The sequence below is a fragment of the Motacilla alba genome, chromosome 1 (assembly GCF_015832195.1).
Source record: "Motacilla alba alba isolate MOTALB_02 chromosome 1, Motacilla_alba_V1.0_pri, whole genome shotgun sequence".
NCBI classification, from domain to species: Eukaryota; Metazoa; Chordata; class Aves; order Passeriformes; family Motacillidae; genus Motacilla; species Motacilla alba.
In genome coordinates, this window is record NC_052016.1 from 84,428,708 (window position 1) to 84,446,044 (window position 17,337).

The window sequence follows — 17,337 nt, forward strand, 5'->3', positions numbered from 1 at the left end:
AAGTGGCTGCCTCGTAGGACTGGCAAAGCCCTATTTTAGTCCATTTAAATATTTTTGGGGTGTTTCCTTCCACTGTTCAGACTATCTGCAGTGCTGTTATCAGCAGCTGTATGCATATTTCAAGCCTGGAGCTGCCTTGGTTTGTCAGCAGACCCCTCTGGCTGTGCCCCTGGCAGGACAGGCAGGCTCACTGCTGGCAGGAGCATACCTCTGCACCCAGTTAATGATTCAGGACTTTAGCACTGCCTCACTCTTATTTACTTAAAAGGCTGTGATAACGTGTGGGATTTCTCTGATGGCTGTGTTCACCTGTGGCACAGCCTCTCTCTGCCGTGAGGAGACCAATGCCAGCTTTCTCACCTTCATCTCCTCACCCTATAGCCAAAAAGTGATGTGGCCTGGGGCACCTCCTCCAGCTGGCATGAGGCTTTTGCAGAGGAGGACGCCGGTGCGTGGGCTGCTGGTGCTGGGGATTGCAGTGCTGCAGTCCTTATTGGCATGCTGAACATGCTCTGGCAGCACGGCGCGCCGCTGTCCTGGAGTCTAGTGCTTGTCTTTAAAAACTTTTTTGCTTTGTGTGTGGGGTTTTTTTTACAATTCCCTTGTGTATTTTAGTTCCCCGCTGCTAATGCTGGGAAACACTTTGGGGATGGATTACTTTATTGCCATAATTTTAAGGAAGTTGGGGTGGTGGCTAAAAACTCAAAGATTTTCTCTGTCACATTGTAGATGGCATGAAAGGCTTTGAAAGTAGCCCCACTGATGTGTTTATAAAGCCAGTGCACTTTCCACTTTTCCCCCCCTTCTTTTTTTTTAAAGACCTCATTTAATGCTCAGGGCTGTGCGGTGAGGCCACTTTCAAAGGCTGTAGTATCCACAGTAGCAGCTCTTTGAAGTGGAAACGCCAGCAGGGAACAAGCCTTCAGCTTAATCCTTGGTGTAAAAGGTCCTAAGCGGTAAGAAGCCACAACATCCCTCTCAGTGGGAGGAGCTGGAGAGCGATACCTACAACTGAATCTATATCCTGGGCCTGGACCTCATCTGTGGAGCTAGAACTGGTTGGACACTTCTGTAGGGCAGGAGGGATGCAGTCCCTCTCATCTCTGTGGTTTTTCATTCTGGTTCTGTCCCAGCTTCTTGCCCCAGTTTCTTGAGGAGGAAAGGTGAGAGAGTAAGGCCTGAGAGCAAACATGTATGTGCTTGGATTTGATTGCTCTCTCAAGCTGGTAAATCTTTCCTCTGGAGTGCAGAGCCAGTGCCACAATCTGTCTGCTTGTCCTTGTGGGCATTTGTCTGTCCATTCAGATTGGTGGCTTCATGGTAGCCTCAGATGCTTGTCTCCCCTTTGGCACAAGGAGGGTGAAGGAGACAGTGCTTTTTGGTCACCAATGACTCATTTAACTGCTGAAAGCTAGGTGGGATGAGTCTGTCATCTCTGAAATACGTTTGTTTTGTAGGGGATGAAAATGTTGAGTTTCTTGCAGTGGGGCTTGAGAATCAGTGTGTCCCTGTGAATTTGTAGCCAGTCTTGGTTGCAGAACTAGGTCGCTTGTAAGGAGGTGCCTTCCTAAAATGAAGAAGGCAGAAGATGGCAGTGCCTTGACTGGCACGTGGTTTGAGTGACCAGGGGTTAGAAGCTTTTTGAGGAGGGCTTTCCTTCTCAAACATAGTAGCCATTGTTGATTCTGATGACTATTTAAATAATCTTATTTTTAATTGAAAAGTTATTTTTAAACTTACTGGTATTTTTGACTTTCAGCACATCATCTGCTGTTTAACTTCACCCTTGTGCTGTTTGCTGTGTGCAAAAACAGCTGTCTTTTCCATGGCTTCCCCACTGGTAAATGACTGAACACTCCCTGCCTCCTAGTCAAAATCTGGTGATCCTCATCATCAGTCTGTATGAATTTCATATTCTTTCTGTTGTCAGAAACCTCACTGTTGCCTCTTTGTACATGTAAGCCTTTTCTGCAGTGCTGATGTTGCTGTTACTGTTCTCTCACTCTTTTATCATTCCAGAGTTACATACTCCATGTCTGTACACACTAGTGTAACTCTTTTTTGTTTTCCTTTGATAGTGCCAAATGTTCTGCTTGTTTTATACTCATCAGCTGCTGAATGTTTTGCAGAAGCCTTCACTGAATTGCCTCTAATGTCCACATGATCTTTCCTCTGAAGCAGTGTCTTGTTGGAACCTAGTGTTGTGTGTTTGCTATTCATTGTTTGTCAGTTTTTTTCCCTCATCTGTATTATTGTGCCTATCTTTATGCTAAAACTGATGTCATTTTATCACCTAGTAAACTCATTATCATGAGATCCTTTTGTAACTCCTCACAGTTGGCTTCAGGTATGACTTCGCAAAAAATTTTTGTCCTGTTGGTGATGGCTACTGTTGTAAAGCAGAGAAGGAAACTCTCTTGGCAAACCTAATTATGAAAATTATGGTACATCATTATAAGTAAAACATGAATTTAATCTTGTGAGTTTGTTGTGAACTTCTGCTCTGACTTGAGTCTTCATACTGTCTGCAAATGCTTAGCACTTTTTGCTGCTCTTTTAAATTAAATTTCTTTAACATCCATAAGGCGTAAGTCATCACGATAACTGGCTTCCACAAAAATCATCAGATTATAAAGATGAAATGGTTAATTTGCTTTCATTTTGCTTAATTTTGAGCTTTTAGGATTTGTATTTCCTAGCTCTTTCCTACCATTGTCAGAATTGTAGTTCTTAATGAAACCTGGCAGTTGCTTGTAAACATAGTTGTAGGTGATAAGGTTTTATGAAATGCACTTGATGTTTTCAGATTTCCAGTGAAATGGGCAAGAGATAGCTATGCTGCAGTAGCTTTTCTTCTTAAACTTGAAGATTCTTGTAATAGGAATCAATATAAGGTGGTGATGGTTTGGGGTTTTTTTGTGGTTTTTTTTTTTTTCTTAAAGAGAAATGAAATTAAAACAGACTTAGTAGTAATATTCTGCTTTGGTGAAGATAACCACCTGTATCTCACCCATCTGGGTCTCCAATCACCAAAACACCAGGATACTTTTCACTTAGGGGAAAGGTAAATGTGATTATTGTAGTCTTTGAAGTGCTTCACTGCAAGGTAAATATTATTTTACTGAAACAGGACATTAAAATTTGTGGACAGGTTTCTGCTTTTCTGATTTCAAAATATATAGTTTTTTATTTGTGTGGCTATTTTGACTCCAGTTTTGCAGTTAGGAAATTTAGGGTACATCATGCAGGATTATTCTTTGCTTTCCTGATGGACTTGGTTTATGTGGTGAAAAAATATCGGACCTTAAATTGTGGATTTCCATTCAGCTTTACAGAACCATAATAATTAAATTGACCACTCCCCCAGTATGTAAATTGAGTGAACTTCTGTTGTATGAAAGTACAGAGCTAGAATACCACTGCGTCTTTGTTGTCCCTCTCTTTTCTGTCTTTTCAGAGTATATTTTGGGGGGGGGGGATTTTTGGTGCTTTTTTTTTAGTGGGAGCTGGTAGGTTTGGGAGGATTTGGTTTGGTTTGTTGTTTTTATTTTTGTGCAGGTTTTTTATTTGTGGATTTTTTTTTGCTTTTGGGTTTTTGGGGATTTGGTTTGTTGGTTGTTTTGGGATTTTTTTTTTATTTTTTTGTATTTTTGGGGGTTTTTTTGGTATTTTATAGTGGACAGTTGTATTCAGTTGCTATAAAGTGGTACCATGGTTTCTGTTCTTTCAGGTGATGGGCAGAAGGATAAATGTGGAGAAGAGCCATTTAAGTAGGATTTCTAGAACCTGTGCATTGTTGTAAAGTGATTATCTCTGTGAAAGCCAAATATTGCTGGTGCAAACTTTGCATCCCATAAAGTTGTAGAGGATTTCTAGAGGGCATAACTTTGACCGACTTTGACCGAGAGTGAGGTTGGTTTTTTTTGTTGGGTTTTTTTTTTCCTTTTTTGGGTTTTTTTTTTTGGTTGGGTTTTATTTTCTGGTCTGGTTTGATTTTATGTCTCACTTGTTTTATCCTGGAAATGCTGTATCAAATGGAAGGAATTCTTAACAGGTGTCTGGGACCAGAGCGTGTACAGGCTGAAGGTTTGAAGTTATAAAATCTCTTATTTACAAGCTAAGCAAATATTGCACTTAAATGAGGCACATTCAAAACACATTTAAGTCATTTTTGAAAACTTGTTTCTGCATAGAAGTGTGTGTAAGCATAACAGAAACAGTCCACTTCTTATGTTTATATAAGTTTTTTTTAATCTCTGGGTAGTATTGATGATGTTATTTATTTGACTAAATCAAATTTATTTTTTCTTTTTTTGTTATTGTAACACAGAAATTTTGACATTGTCTTTCAAAAATTCCAGGCTGTGCTTACCTGTTCTGCCATTACCAGCAGGACAGAGAAATCTCTGCAGTTACCAGTAAGCAGAGATAGTAGAAAAAAGTCTGGAAGAGGGCTTTGTCAAACCATTTATAGGAAATGTGTTCACTTTTCTCTGCAAAACATTGCAATTCATTGTGTCAAAGCATGAAAGCACTTGATTTTTCAACGTATTATTTTTTTCCTACTGCTCTCTTGACAATAAATAGCTGAGTTAAAATAGAAGCTGTAATTTGAATATTGAGAAAATCTTTGATTTACGGTGGGGACATGCGACATGCCTGGCTCTGAGACATTAGACTAACACTGCCTAACCTGTATGGCTGCCTAAATCCATTCCCTTTTCAACTTTTAAGCTGAGAGAAATTAAAACCAAGACTCTATATATTGAAGTTGCTTTTGAAAGATACTGGCTGGAATTTTTGTTGTGGTTTAGGATTTTTTCCCTGACAGAAACCGGAATGTAGGTTATCTCCTCTTACTGTTACAAATTAATGATATACATGGTACAAAAATGAGTATGAACTCATCCAATGTCTTTACTGTAGGCCAATAAACTTCGAGTTGATTTCTGTGTAACCTTTCTGTGTTTAAGTACTAAATCTCCTGTTAGTTGTAAATTTAAAAAAAAAAAAAAGAAAAGAAGTTACTCTCTAAAATGAAACTGAGTTCAAAAGTAACTTTCTTCAAGTGACAGCGGGTGGTGAGCTTTTTGGACTGAGGGAGACATGTTACACAAATCAAAACAACAGATCGATATGACCCATTTTTGTTGGGTCAGTGCTTCTTAATTGGTGCTCAAGCAAAAAGGAAGGTCAGTAGCAGTACTGCACACCAAACCCAAAATTCGTCATCCTGGAGCTCAGGGGAAAAAAAAAAAAATGTTTACTTGGTAGGCAATGTCTGCAGATGGTTATTGTGCACTCCTTCCAGTTGTAACTCTATTACTTGCCTCAGGACTAAATAGAAGTATTCAAGACTTCCAGGAAAACATTCAACAGAAGTTGCAAGTCATATGAGAAAAGCTCGTCTCTTCTTTTCTGCCACCAGTTGCAAAAACTTTAGGGGAAAAGCATTCTCTTTCTGAACTTGTGATAGCTATTTGACAGCTGAATAGTGGTTCACTAAATGCAAATTTATTGTATTCCAGAAAGAGAGAGTTTGCATTGTGTACTGTCAAATACAACAGGTAGCCTTTGAATTTTATGGGTTGGTTTTGTTTAGTTTTTTTTGTTGTTTGTTTTTTCTTGGGGACACATGCATGAATTTTGAAAATGAAGTTTCTTACTGTCATCCTCACATGGAACATGATTAAATATTTTCTTTATTCGCCTTGGAAGACCAAAGATAATCAGGCAGGAAGCCATCACTGTTTACAACACAAAAAAGCCAAACTATCTTCAGAAGAGACCAATAGGGATCACCTGTCAGTCCCTATTAGTCCTACCTAAGGACCTACCTTTTTTTCTTCAAGGCCATGCTAAACCCCCCATTTCTGGTTTTTTCTTAACTGGGAAGGGTCTTTGAAAAATTGGCTTTTAATGGGAGATTTCAACTGCTATCTGAATGTTAATATAAAAACACTATTTTAAAATATTTTTTAAAAAATCATCTTTGAAGATTATTAATTTAACTATCTACTATTCTGTAGGCGACTTTAAAGTTAGGTTGCTGTTCCAACTTTAACTGCTGTAAGATAGGAAGTACTCTGGCATAGGCACCTAATCAGGCTTTGCAGTATGTCCTGTGAGATATTTAAGCAGTAAAGCACTTGAATGTGTTCTGCTTCGTGAGGATTTCTTTAGTTTTGGAAATAAATAAAACTGGTGTTGTGTATTACGTGCACGCTACTAATGGAGCAAAAGGCGAATTGAATCCTTGTGATAAAATGGACTCTGGTGAAGGCTTGCTTGGGCAACCCTTTGAGTACTAAAGACACTACTGAGGTTTTTCTTTTCCCTGCCAGAAGCACTTTGCCATTGTGATAAGTTGCTTCTTCCAAAATATGTTTGAGATGCTTGTGAAATGCTTTGGTTTGGGTGGAATGCAAGAGTGCCTTGCTTAGGCTCCTTTAGACAGACTCTCAGGTTTTCTTCCTTCTCTGTGGGGTTGCTGACGAAGATCCCTGCTTCTGGGAGTGTTCCTAGGTGATGCAGCTTGGGATGCAGAGGAAGGAGTCTTGGTGTTTCTTCCTCTTGTGGTAGGTCTTAAAAGTCTTTTTCTCCAAGCTCCACTTTTCCTGGAGCTTTTAGTTTAGCACATTCAGGAGTACGGGTGAAACAACTCAGATTCTCTTGAAGTCTTTTGTAATCAGTCATCTTACTCTCCAGCTCCAAATGTGGTTTTCAAATTTTTGTGATTCTCCAAAGTCCTGAAGTGTTTCCTTCCATATTCAGGCTCCTCTCCTGAGAGTTTGTGCTTTTGTCAACAATTGTGAGAGCAGTCAGGCTTCTTCTTGGTATCCTGCTTTTCATGCACATTATAAAAGACGTTTCTGACAGAGCAGCATTTGAAAAACGGATTGAGGAAATCCGTGAAAGTAAAATTCAGTGAGATCTATTAAATACAAAGACATCAGTTACAGGTTGTTGGGAGAAAATTCATGGAAATTATCACGCCCTGCCTGCTCTGATTCTGCACTCTTCTGAAGACATCTAGTATAAGTCATAGTTGCAGGCTGCATTTTGGGCGAGATGGACTTTGGCTCATCTGCTGGGGTCATCCTTTTGTGTATTGTTATTCTGTACTCAGGTAAAAGGTGGAGGAAATGGCATAGGAATGCAGAATTTTATTTTATCTCAGAACATTGATGCTGCTTGAATATAGTGTAGGAAATCTGTTCAGCAGAATGGGTTAAGCATTTAAGAGGCAGTTGGAGTTAGCAGCATTGGGTAGTGTTCTTGCTGCCCTCACCTTAGGAGCTTGGTTTGGATGTACCATGCAACTTCCCAGAGCTGGGTAATTTGCTGGAGTATATTTTGTTTGCCATCTTAAAACATGTGCAGCTTGTGAATTCAACATGTCATTGATTTACATACAGTCCTTGGTTTATTCAGACTTATCCTTGTCTTTCAATGCAAAGGGATGCTGTTTGTCACATAAACAAATACCTCAGCAAGAGTTCTGCCTTCTTGGCTTACAGCAAAACTGGACTAGAGAAAATAAATAATTTACAGCAGCCTGAGCTCTTTTAGATTGTGCTCCTGTGTAACAGCATGTTATCAGTCCTTTGGCAGGTGAGAACAGTCATTTGATCACATGTTCCCTCCATGCCAGTCTGTAAAAATTTCACAGTACATAAGCACACTTTTCTATAAATATTTTACAGTCCTAAAAAACCATATATACAATGCATGTCTGCAGCTGGGTGTGAGTGGAAGCTCCTAATGCACCGGGGTACCCTTTCCTGGGAATTGGGTTTGATTAATAGCTATTACATGTTGCACTCTGCCAAAAGCAAAACATTTGTGTCCACAAGAGGCCAAGTGGTAACGTCATTGCTGCCGGGGATGATTAACTCTGCTTGCCAAGGCAACAGAAACAGAAATTGCTTTTGCCCTCTTGTCAAGGTGGGAACTGAATTTCGTGTATGATATTCATCCATATAGAGGATAAAATCAGGTTAATTTGGACTTAGAAAGTGTTTAGGTTAAAAACTGTGAGAAAGTACAAACCAAGAGAGGAGGAGTAGAATAAAAACAAAAGTGGTTTGCTAGAAGAAGAAAACTCTTTTCTGCAATTGCATTTTATCTGAAGCATAATAGGCATTAGTTTTTCCAGCATGACTTCGAAGCACTTTGGTTTTTGAAAATATTCTTGTAGGCTGTAGTCATCCACTGACCTAAAGTTCAGCAGAAACATTTCACGGTCCGTTAGCAAAGTAGTACAGTGGGTTGCTGAAAAGGTCCCAGGCTGTGTCGGTTGTTTCACAGTCAGTGGTACACCTTCCTCCTCACCCACTTCCCCAGGGACAAAGGACATTAGTGTTATTATATTGTAAAGCCAGCTTCAAAGGAAAGCGGCAGGTTTTAACAAGAAGCTCATTGCCATGCTGTAAATAGTGAGGGACATACTAAGAAGCCTGAACCTGGCACATTAGTGATCGTGACAAGGAAAATATGGCTCATTTAGCAAAACTGATTTGAAGGTCATGCTCAGTTTAAATAAAGCAAACTGGTGTTTTCTAGTCTGTCCCTGGCCTGGACTTCAGTCAGCTTAACTAAAATAGTTAGGGTTGTCTCTACACTGTGTAAAGTGTTCATCTGAATTACAGTTCACAAGTGTTCATTGCTGGTTGTATAACAGGCAAAGAGATGTTGCAATAGTTGATCTCCAAGTCAAGCAAATAAAATAAATAATGTCTTTTTTGTAAGTCCTGGCACTTCTGACTTGAGCTGCTTCATGTTGAATTAATACAAGACCCAGGGTTAGAATTTTAGTATTTTTGGCTACCAGCCACCTGCTCAAACAAGTGAGCTGCTTCCCTGATATGGCAGTTCTGGCTTCTTCCACACTTGAGCAATACGGTTTCCTCAGTGTCAGATGGGAGCTGTTCAACATCTTAAAGTGGAAAAAAACCCTGAAAGTGATTAAAGAAATATTTGTAGGTTTTTTTTGAAATTTATGGAATAATTTCTACATGCTCTACTGTAGTTGAATGGCTCTTCTTAAAAATGTTATGGTGACAGAAAGATTTCCCTTTCATATTTGCCATCAAAGAATGGATGATGTTTCATGGAAACCCGTACTGTTTTCTCTTGTTTCTTGAATTTAGGGATTATTATTTTTTGTGACTCCACAATAGTTCAGAGGAGAGCCAAAATCTTGATTCTGGTTTTAGTGCTGTCTTTTTACGTAACTATACTGACACTACTAAAGTCTACTGTGCATTGTCCAGTATCTATCTTAGTAGATATCTAGTATAAGGGTACATATAAAAAATATGAATATTAGACATTGGTTTAAAGAGAAGAACACAAAGCTGGCATAGTACTCACTGATGAATGATACCTCTGTACTGATGCATCACTTCTGGTCCTGTTTCCCTAGTTTGGAAAGCTGATGGGATGAGAAAAGCCTCTCCACCACAGGAGACTCTCCTGCATGTTTTTTCTTTAAGATGTAGTTTATTCAAATGTGATTAACAAGCATACTGACTGTCACATTATTTGCCTGTAAAATTACTTTATTTTTTATTTAATTCATGTTGGCATCTTTTGATGTAGGATCCTCTTTGTATTGGGGAATAGGCTTAAATTAGCGAGTGGTGCCTCAGAGCTGGTCTTGCTTTCCAGGGACAGGGAGCGTGTCCTGTGGGACACAGCACTGTAGCTAAAGGTGCTTGCAAAGAGGAGCCAGACCTGCTGCAGGTGGCGTGCCCTGTCCTGCCTGCTCTGCTCCCTACTCCGTTGGAGTGGGATGCGAGCAGGTGGCCATGTCTCTGTTGAGTTGGCATGTGCGAGGCAGGGGGCATTATGCTGCTGGGTTACTGTGCACCTGATGAGGCAGATCAGAATGGATCCAGCCTGGGATTAAGCTGCAGTCTTGCTTTCCTCAGCGGGGAGTTTGGGGGAACTCAAGTGAGAACTTCACAGGGGGGTAGAGGAAATTGCAAGTAGCTTGCATTAAAAGCAGCAGTGGAGTGAGCTTGTGGGTTTGTGGCTGTTCTTTAATGGGCAGCTTATCTTCTGTTTGGAGGCCTTGAATGCTATTTAAAGCACCAACAATGGGGAAAAAAAAGGACATTTAAGAGTGTATATGAGATTTAGTTGAAAAAGAGAAGCAAAGTTCTACAGTCTTTTGGACTAAAGCACCTGCCAGTGTCTTCTAAACGTATGTCTGTGTCCTGAATGATTTGAAAGTGGAGTCTGCTATGCAGCTGCAAACAAGAGGTATGAAAAGAGGTATGACTTAGTGGGATTTGAGTGCCTTTTCCTGGAATAAGGGTGAGGGTTCTGTAGCTGTCAGTCTTTGAATATCTGTTTTTCCATTGTGAATGGTCAGGATACGTAACTTGATCTGGCTACAGAAGCATTCCTATGTGTTAAACTTATGCAGGGAATCTTTCCACTGGGTTTGGTCTGCAAACATAGTGAAATGCAAAGCTAGTTTCCTTTGCAAATAGGTCAACTGCTGAAGAAGCAGCAGCTTTTTGAAGGAACACAATTTTTGTCAGTAGTCTGAAGATGCATCTGTGGAGTGGGGCACATTGGTTAATCTATGTTTTCAGATGTCCTGAGGCATCTGGAGATGGTTGTGTTTTGTCCCACACCATCTGACCCAGGTAAAATCACCGATTTAAAACTAGTAAGTCCGGGCTGAAAGAAGTCGCTAAACTATTTTTTTTCTTACAGATCAGTTTATTTCCTGAACAAAAAGGAACATCATAAGAATCTAAATTAAAGTAGTATGTGGTCAAGACACTGCTGGTTCATGAACTTGTGCTATGGGATGTGGACCTAGTGATGCTTATGGTTAACCCTGTCTAAGGGGTAGAGAGCCTGTTTTTCTTTTTTCTTCCAGCCTCCAGCCAGACCTTAACATTTTGACAATAAATTCTTTGGGTCTGGTGTCTCCTGCATGATGGTCATTGTTATTGTTTCTTTGTTAAAAAGTTTCTGGAATTTAAGACTATGACCATGATTTTCTGTGAGGAAACAACATGAGATTTTGTTGATGTGTAAATGGATAAAAGTTGTAGAAGCAACCTGCTTTGGGCCAAGGGCTTAAAACTGTACAGTATTGTTTCCCTGGGGTTAGAGAGTTGACCTTGGTCTTCCTGAAAAAGATCTCACATTTGGATGAGAAAACAGTTTGTCTCTGAAGAGTGGCAGTATATGTATGCTGGGTTTGAAAACTAATTTGTATTGGCATTGGGAATATCCAGCAGGTCAGTTGTGGTGGCTGTAGATAGCTCCTGAAGGTGAGTTTTTTCCCCACCTGAGGTCATGTGTTTAACTGAATTTGGGCAGCAGTCTGTAAGTCAACATGTTTCTCCCTGCTAATGACCTAGAGAAGGCTCACCTTGCTTCCACAGCTCACCTTCCTTCCACAGCGAGTCTCTGGGGCTTGGGGAGTGTTTTGGTTTTGTATTTTTGTTTCCTTGTCTTTAAAACAGAGCATTGTTTACAAATTATCAAACTTGTACTTGGCTAAGTATATTTAGTACATCTCTTCTGTCTGGGAAAGAAGAGCTTATATACTTCAAACTGCACAGTCCCCTTTAAGTACAACTGAGGGTTTCCTAACTTTTTAATTCCTGTGCTTCTGGTGTATTTATAGAAGAAAGATATGGATCATGTTGATAAATTTTGACAGTAGGAGCAACAAATTGAGCCCCAGTGTTGACATCTCTTACTCGAGATTTTAATGTGATGAATAATACAGAGTGTTTAAACCTCAAGAAGTGTAAAACTGTTTTAACACCTTGTGAGTAGACTTAGTGGTTCCTCTAGATATCTGTGGTGAGACCATGTAGAAGACTGTGCCCCTTTACTGGATGTCATCACCTGCAGAGATGACTTTTGAAGATGGGATTGCTCATTACTACATGTTACCTACTGAAGTATGTCCAGGAAGTCTCAGCTTCACCATTAGACAGATACTGCATAATCCCTTGCCACATAATCTGGCTGATAAGTAAAACTACTGCACCAAAGCAACTCGTGTTTTGTAGGTAGTAAGAACTCCTGTTTTCTAGCTGAAAGATCCAACTGGTTCGTAATAGAGCAGAGCTTTGTGTTCACTTGCAGTTCCCAAAGATGAGGCTGTCTGCCCTGTATTTCTCTAAGAACTTTTTCTGTGGGCTTCTAGTGTCTGTGTGCTTTGTCTTGTTTACTAATGAAAAGGATTTCTTTTTTCTTAACCATGACAAAGGCCTTTTACTCCTATGCTTTGCAAGCTTTCTGTGAAAGGGAAGTGATGCTTATCCTAAAAGAGATCCAAAGCTAAATAACTTTTACAAATACTTGTCCATGAATTTCATTTCTCTCAACCTACAAAAAACTGCATTTGTAAGTGTGCATTCTTGATCAATTCCATTGATTCAACTGTGTGAGAGACTGAAAATAAACAATAATAGTTGTAAAAAGACAAAAATAATTTGTTCTTAGGTTGAGTACTTCCTTCATCTTCAGTAAGAATATTTTGCAGCTCAGTTGTTTGTTTGTAAGTTTTGATAGTTTGTTTAGCTACAGTGGTGAGTGTTGTCTTGAGCTGGGATTGTTAATGATAATGACAACAAAACAACTAAACAAAACCATCAAGCCAAAACCATCAAGCAGACAAAATCTTCTGCCAGGATAAGGAACACTTGGTGCTGAGGGCTTTATGCCAGTGAGGTACCATTGGTTTTGTCAGGACAGCTAACTTTGGCTGATATGTTGGGACACAATTAGAAATAATGGGAAGAGGAGCAGAGTTTGTGTTTGCAAAACCCACTGGTTTTCTCCAGATGGGTGGGTTTTGCAACACGCAAGGTCAGGATAAGCTATGATGTTAATAATGGCGTGTGACCTGGCAGGCATTTTATTGAGGGTTATTGTTGTTATTGTTGCTATATTTTCTTATATAAATTCCATTCGTTACGGTTGTTTACTTCCCTGTTTACTCAAACTGATGGAATTTTTTTCCTGTAACCACAGTCTCTTCTGCTTTTCTTCTAAAATTTCCTCTTGTCCCTCTCTCTTCCAGTATTCACAACCTTTCTCCATCTTTCTTCCATTTCCTATGAAGTCTCTCCCTTCCTTTCAGTTTCACAACCAGCCATTTCATTTTCCTGCCTTCCTCTCCCATTTTTTTCCTTCTCTTGAGCACATTCCTCATGTGTTGAATTCTACTTTTCCTGACTTCTCCAAGAAGTATAATTTTATTCTCTGCTTTGTCTTTTCTCTCCCTCCTCCTTGTTTTGCGTCCCTCATGTTCAGGTTTTCAAGGTGGCATCTCTTCCTTCATCCTCCTGGTGCAGGTGATGGGCAGAGGTATGACAGCTGCCTAGCGTGTGGTTGTGAACACGTAGGTCATTTAAGTGGTAAGGATGAAGCACTTCAAATTATTCTATCTTCACCATGTTTGAACTTGCCTCCTGCTGAAGGCATGGCCTCCTTCAGAAAGGACTCAGTTCTGTCTCCTGAGTTTTTACCAGTAGAAACTTCTGAGGCATTTGATAACTCTTGAGAAATCATGTGGCGTTGTTTTGTTTGACAAGATGTGGATTTTTGAGACAAACTTCATGCTTCCCTTTCTTTAGAAAATCTTCGTGTAGCGTGAGGGTAAGAAATAGGATGATACTGTGTTTCTTTCTTCTACCCTCCAACCTCAAATGCTTTTTGATGTGAATTCTTGCTGTAGTCTCACAAATTTTGTATGTGATTCTGCTGTGCACTTCTTTTTTAAAAACCATGGTTACTGCCATTTCTATACTGTGTGCTGTTTGCTTTGCTGCCACGTGCTATGTCTGGTTTTTTTCAGTCTTAACACCTACTACTTGAGAAACAACTTTGTCAATTTTATGGTGTGCAGCCCTGCAGAGTATTACTACTTGTGACTTTCAGCAGTGTGCAGTATAACATTTACCCTTTTCCCAAAATTTCCGTCCGTTTCCAACATCTATTACTGAAAACCGTTACTGACATTTCTGAATTGGAATGTGTGGCTCTAGGGAGAGTATTTCCTCTTTTACATTTAGCCAGCTAAATCATCAGCCCAACAAGCTATCAGCTCAACAAGCCCTTGTGGAGAGGCTCTTCTTGTATTTCCTCCTCTCTTTCCTTTTCATCAGTTATGGGTATTTTCTCACCTCTCTGTATGCTTTTAGCTTAATCTCATTCTTCATTGATGCTGTCAGACAACATTGATGGAATATTTAATTTGAGGAGTTTGTAATTTATGTGCTGTACTATAATTGCATGGAATTATTTCAAAATGTACTGATTCTCTTGCACCTTGTTGTTCTTCATGGCCAAGTAAAGCTAAGTGTCATCCAGACCCATCTTATTGCACTTTATACTTGAAACTGGATTTTTGAGCAATTAGCATTGCATTGCCTTTATTCATGCTAGCAGTATGAAATTTTGGTGGAAGTATTGGTCACATAGTAAAACCCCTTTTGGAAGCATTGCTAAGTAGTAGAAAAGCCTTTTGATGTGAAGACCTAGAAGTCAGAACTGACTGATCAGGATCTGATCCTGAAACTGGGTGTGAGTAATTCTTACTTAACTAACAATACTGACTTCAGTTAAGACCAGTGAATCCAAGCACAGAATGGTAATTGTTCTGACATGGAAAAGCTGACAGTGATTTTAGAACTATTTTCATTGACGTATTTTAAAATCTCACTTATTCCAGTCCTTCCCTTTTTCTTTTTTCTTATACAGAAATAATCCATCAACTGTTTCTGGCTGGTAGTTGCAAAGTAAAAGTTGTATTCTTTTGAAGCTAAATAGAAGGAACCATCATATTCATGGTTTCACGGTCTATGTATAAAATATAGTTAGTGGTTAAATTTTTTTTTATAATATCTAATCCTTTGATTTTTGGATCTGTTTTTCTGTAAAATATCCTATAGTCCCCAAACAGTTTAAGTGCCATATTGGAATCTGATGTTTTGATGCTGAAGGATGTATTTGCAGAGGTGCACAGAGGCTAATTAAATCAAAAGCATATTTAGATAAAGACTGCTTCTTATTAGAAAGGACTCATTGGAGCACGGTGACTTGGTGGTTGAGCCCTTCCATGAAGCCCTTATGGAAGAGCATCTTGGTTAATGGGAAAACTAACTATATATTGTCTGCATCTGGAGGGTTTTATTTCCTATTATTTTGGAATGATATTTTTGGTTTCTTTTTTGTTGAGAAATAGAGGGAGATGTAAAAAATCTGAGCAGAATACTACCATCCTGGTTTCTAAGGAAGAGCAAGTAATGAGTAACAATTTATAATACAGTAACACAGTCTAAAGGGCCAAGTGATAAATTAATGGAAACGGGTTCTTGTATACAGTTTTGGAGACTAAGCACATTTGATTGAATTGTTTCACAACTAGTGTGCCTAATTATTGTGTCTGCCACATTCATCTATTTAAATCATTCCCAACTTTTGGATTGCTGCCTGGAATATTCCCGCAGTACAGGTTTCAACTGGTTATTCCCCTATCACGTGTACCTTCACAAAGGAGGATGATTTTTTTTTTTTTTTTTTGAAGAGTGAACTTTGGCTGGATGTTTATAATATCTGATAAAAAGGGTCTGTAGGTTTCATAATGTTGATTTGAATGAGTTGCACGTGAACTGATGCTGTATTTGTTTTGTCAGGTCAGTGACTTAAAAAGTGCCTTTGCCAAGTCACTTTTACGAGCGAGGACTGCTACGCCTGTGTTCTCAAAATCCCGTCTTTGCCAGCCAGACATTGCCTTCACCTTACACCTGGCAGAAGATACCTCAGCTGTCTCCATTTGCCAATTAGTTGATGGGAAACTAAAAGCAGAAAAAGGATTATTATTATTATTATTCCTGGGACATGAACAAATGACTGCATTGCTTTTCTCGTGTAATCAATACCGGCAAGCAACCATCAGAGGACTGCTGTTCTATCAAGGAGTGCCATTGCATTGATGGACCTTGGCTTAAAACCAGTGCATCCGTGATTACAATCAACAAACCCACGTGTTTTACAGACAGAAATGCGACTGAGCATGTGTTTTCCCAGCCAAAAGTCTACAAGCGGGACTTAATGATTGATGAGTGACTGCTTGCTGATAAACTTTCTCTGCTTGTTCTGCTTTGTGTGTGTTGGACGTCGTTAATCGTCCCCCACTGTTTGTTTTTTTTAACTTTCTTTTCCATTAGAATTGAAGTTATTTTTTTCTGACTTCCTCTCCCCCCCCCCCCCCCCCACACCTTTCCTTTGTCATTAGTTTTGGAAATTTCTTCAGCATAATTCACCCGACAGCAACTTACAAGTTCAAATCAGCTTCTCATCATGGCTTTGAATGTTGCTCCCGTAAGAGACACAAAATGGCTGACATTAGAAGTGTGCAGGCAGTTTCAGAGGGGAACTTGTTCACGCTCTGATGAAGAATGCAAATTTGCACACCCCCCTAAAAGTTGCCAGGTTGAAAATGGAAGAGTTATTGCCTGCTTTGATTCCTTAAAGGTAAGAAAAAGAAACTGCATGTGTAGTGAAATGCTACTACATTGTAGTGAAAGTAAAATAGGAAATTATGAGTGATTGGTTCCTGGTGAGATGTATATCGAAACAAATGTTATTTATCATAATGTTTGTTTACTGAAGCTTTTAAGATTTCTTTCTAAGGTTTTGTTTTTTTCAAATGTCACTATGTTGTTTACAAAAATTGCATGTGACTGTGGGATGCAGAATTGGTTGCAGCTGGTAGCACAATTGTATTCTCCCGAGTACATTTTATGAATTATAATTGTTTCCTGGTAAATAATAATACACACTGGCACAATACTATGCCATTCCCAGAGTCCTAAAGAAACAAATCATATGGAAAGAGTGCAGATTTTTTAATTTAGACGAACATAAGTGAGAAAAGTCTATCCAGTAGTTCAGATTTGACACAAGGGTTATTTTACTCTTGGTATTGGGGACTCAGGTAAATTAATAGCATTGTTAATTACATGTATGGATAGTGCAGCTATGAGCATAAGTTTAGGAGGAGCAAAGGGATTCTCCTCTTTGGAGGATATTTAGCAATTATATTGTTAGGGCATCAGCTTCTTCGGACTTCCTAATGACATCAGGCATGCTTTAGAAAACGGTTTTAAAAAGTTCTGTGAAAACAGTTCATGTACTGCATAAAAGAAGATTAATGACCCCCTGGGATTTGAGGAGTACACAGTGTTTTCCATGATGATAAATTTGTGTTCTCATGTCAACAGAAGGAGAAAGCTTATTTCATATAAATAATGAAAGGGTAGAACTTCGAATTTCAGATTTCAT

General features: G+C 39.2%; 1 protein-coding gene across 9 annotated transcripts in view; it reads left to right on the plus strand.

The window, feature by feature from the left end:
- The window catches only part of MBNL2 (muscleblind like splicing regulator 2), a 104,988-nt gene that overhangs the window by 21,712 nt on the left and 65,939 nt on the right, over positions 1-17,337 (plus strand). For 8 of the 9 annotated variants that reach the window (XM_038158627.1, XM_038158666.1, XM_038158656.1 and 5 more), the window contains exon 2: positions 15,687-16,527. The exons of the other annotated variant lie outside the window; for it this stretch is intronic. In XM_038158627.1, coding sequence (XP_038014555.1) covers positions 16,354-16,527 — 174 coding nt within the window. In that variant the 5' untranslated portion in view covers positions 15,687-16,353. The remainder of the gene's footprint in view (positions 1-15,686; positions 16,528-17,337) is intronic. 9 annotated transcript variants of the gene reach the window in all.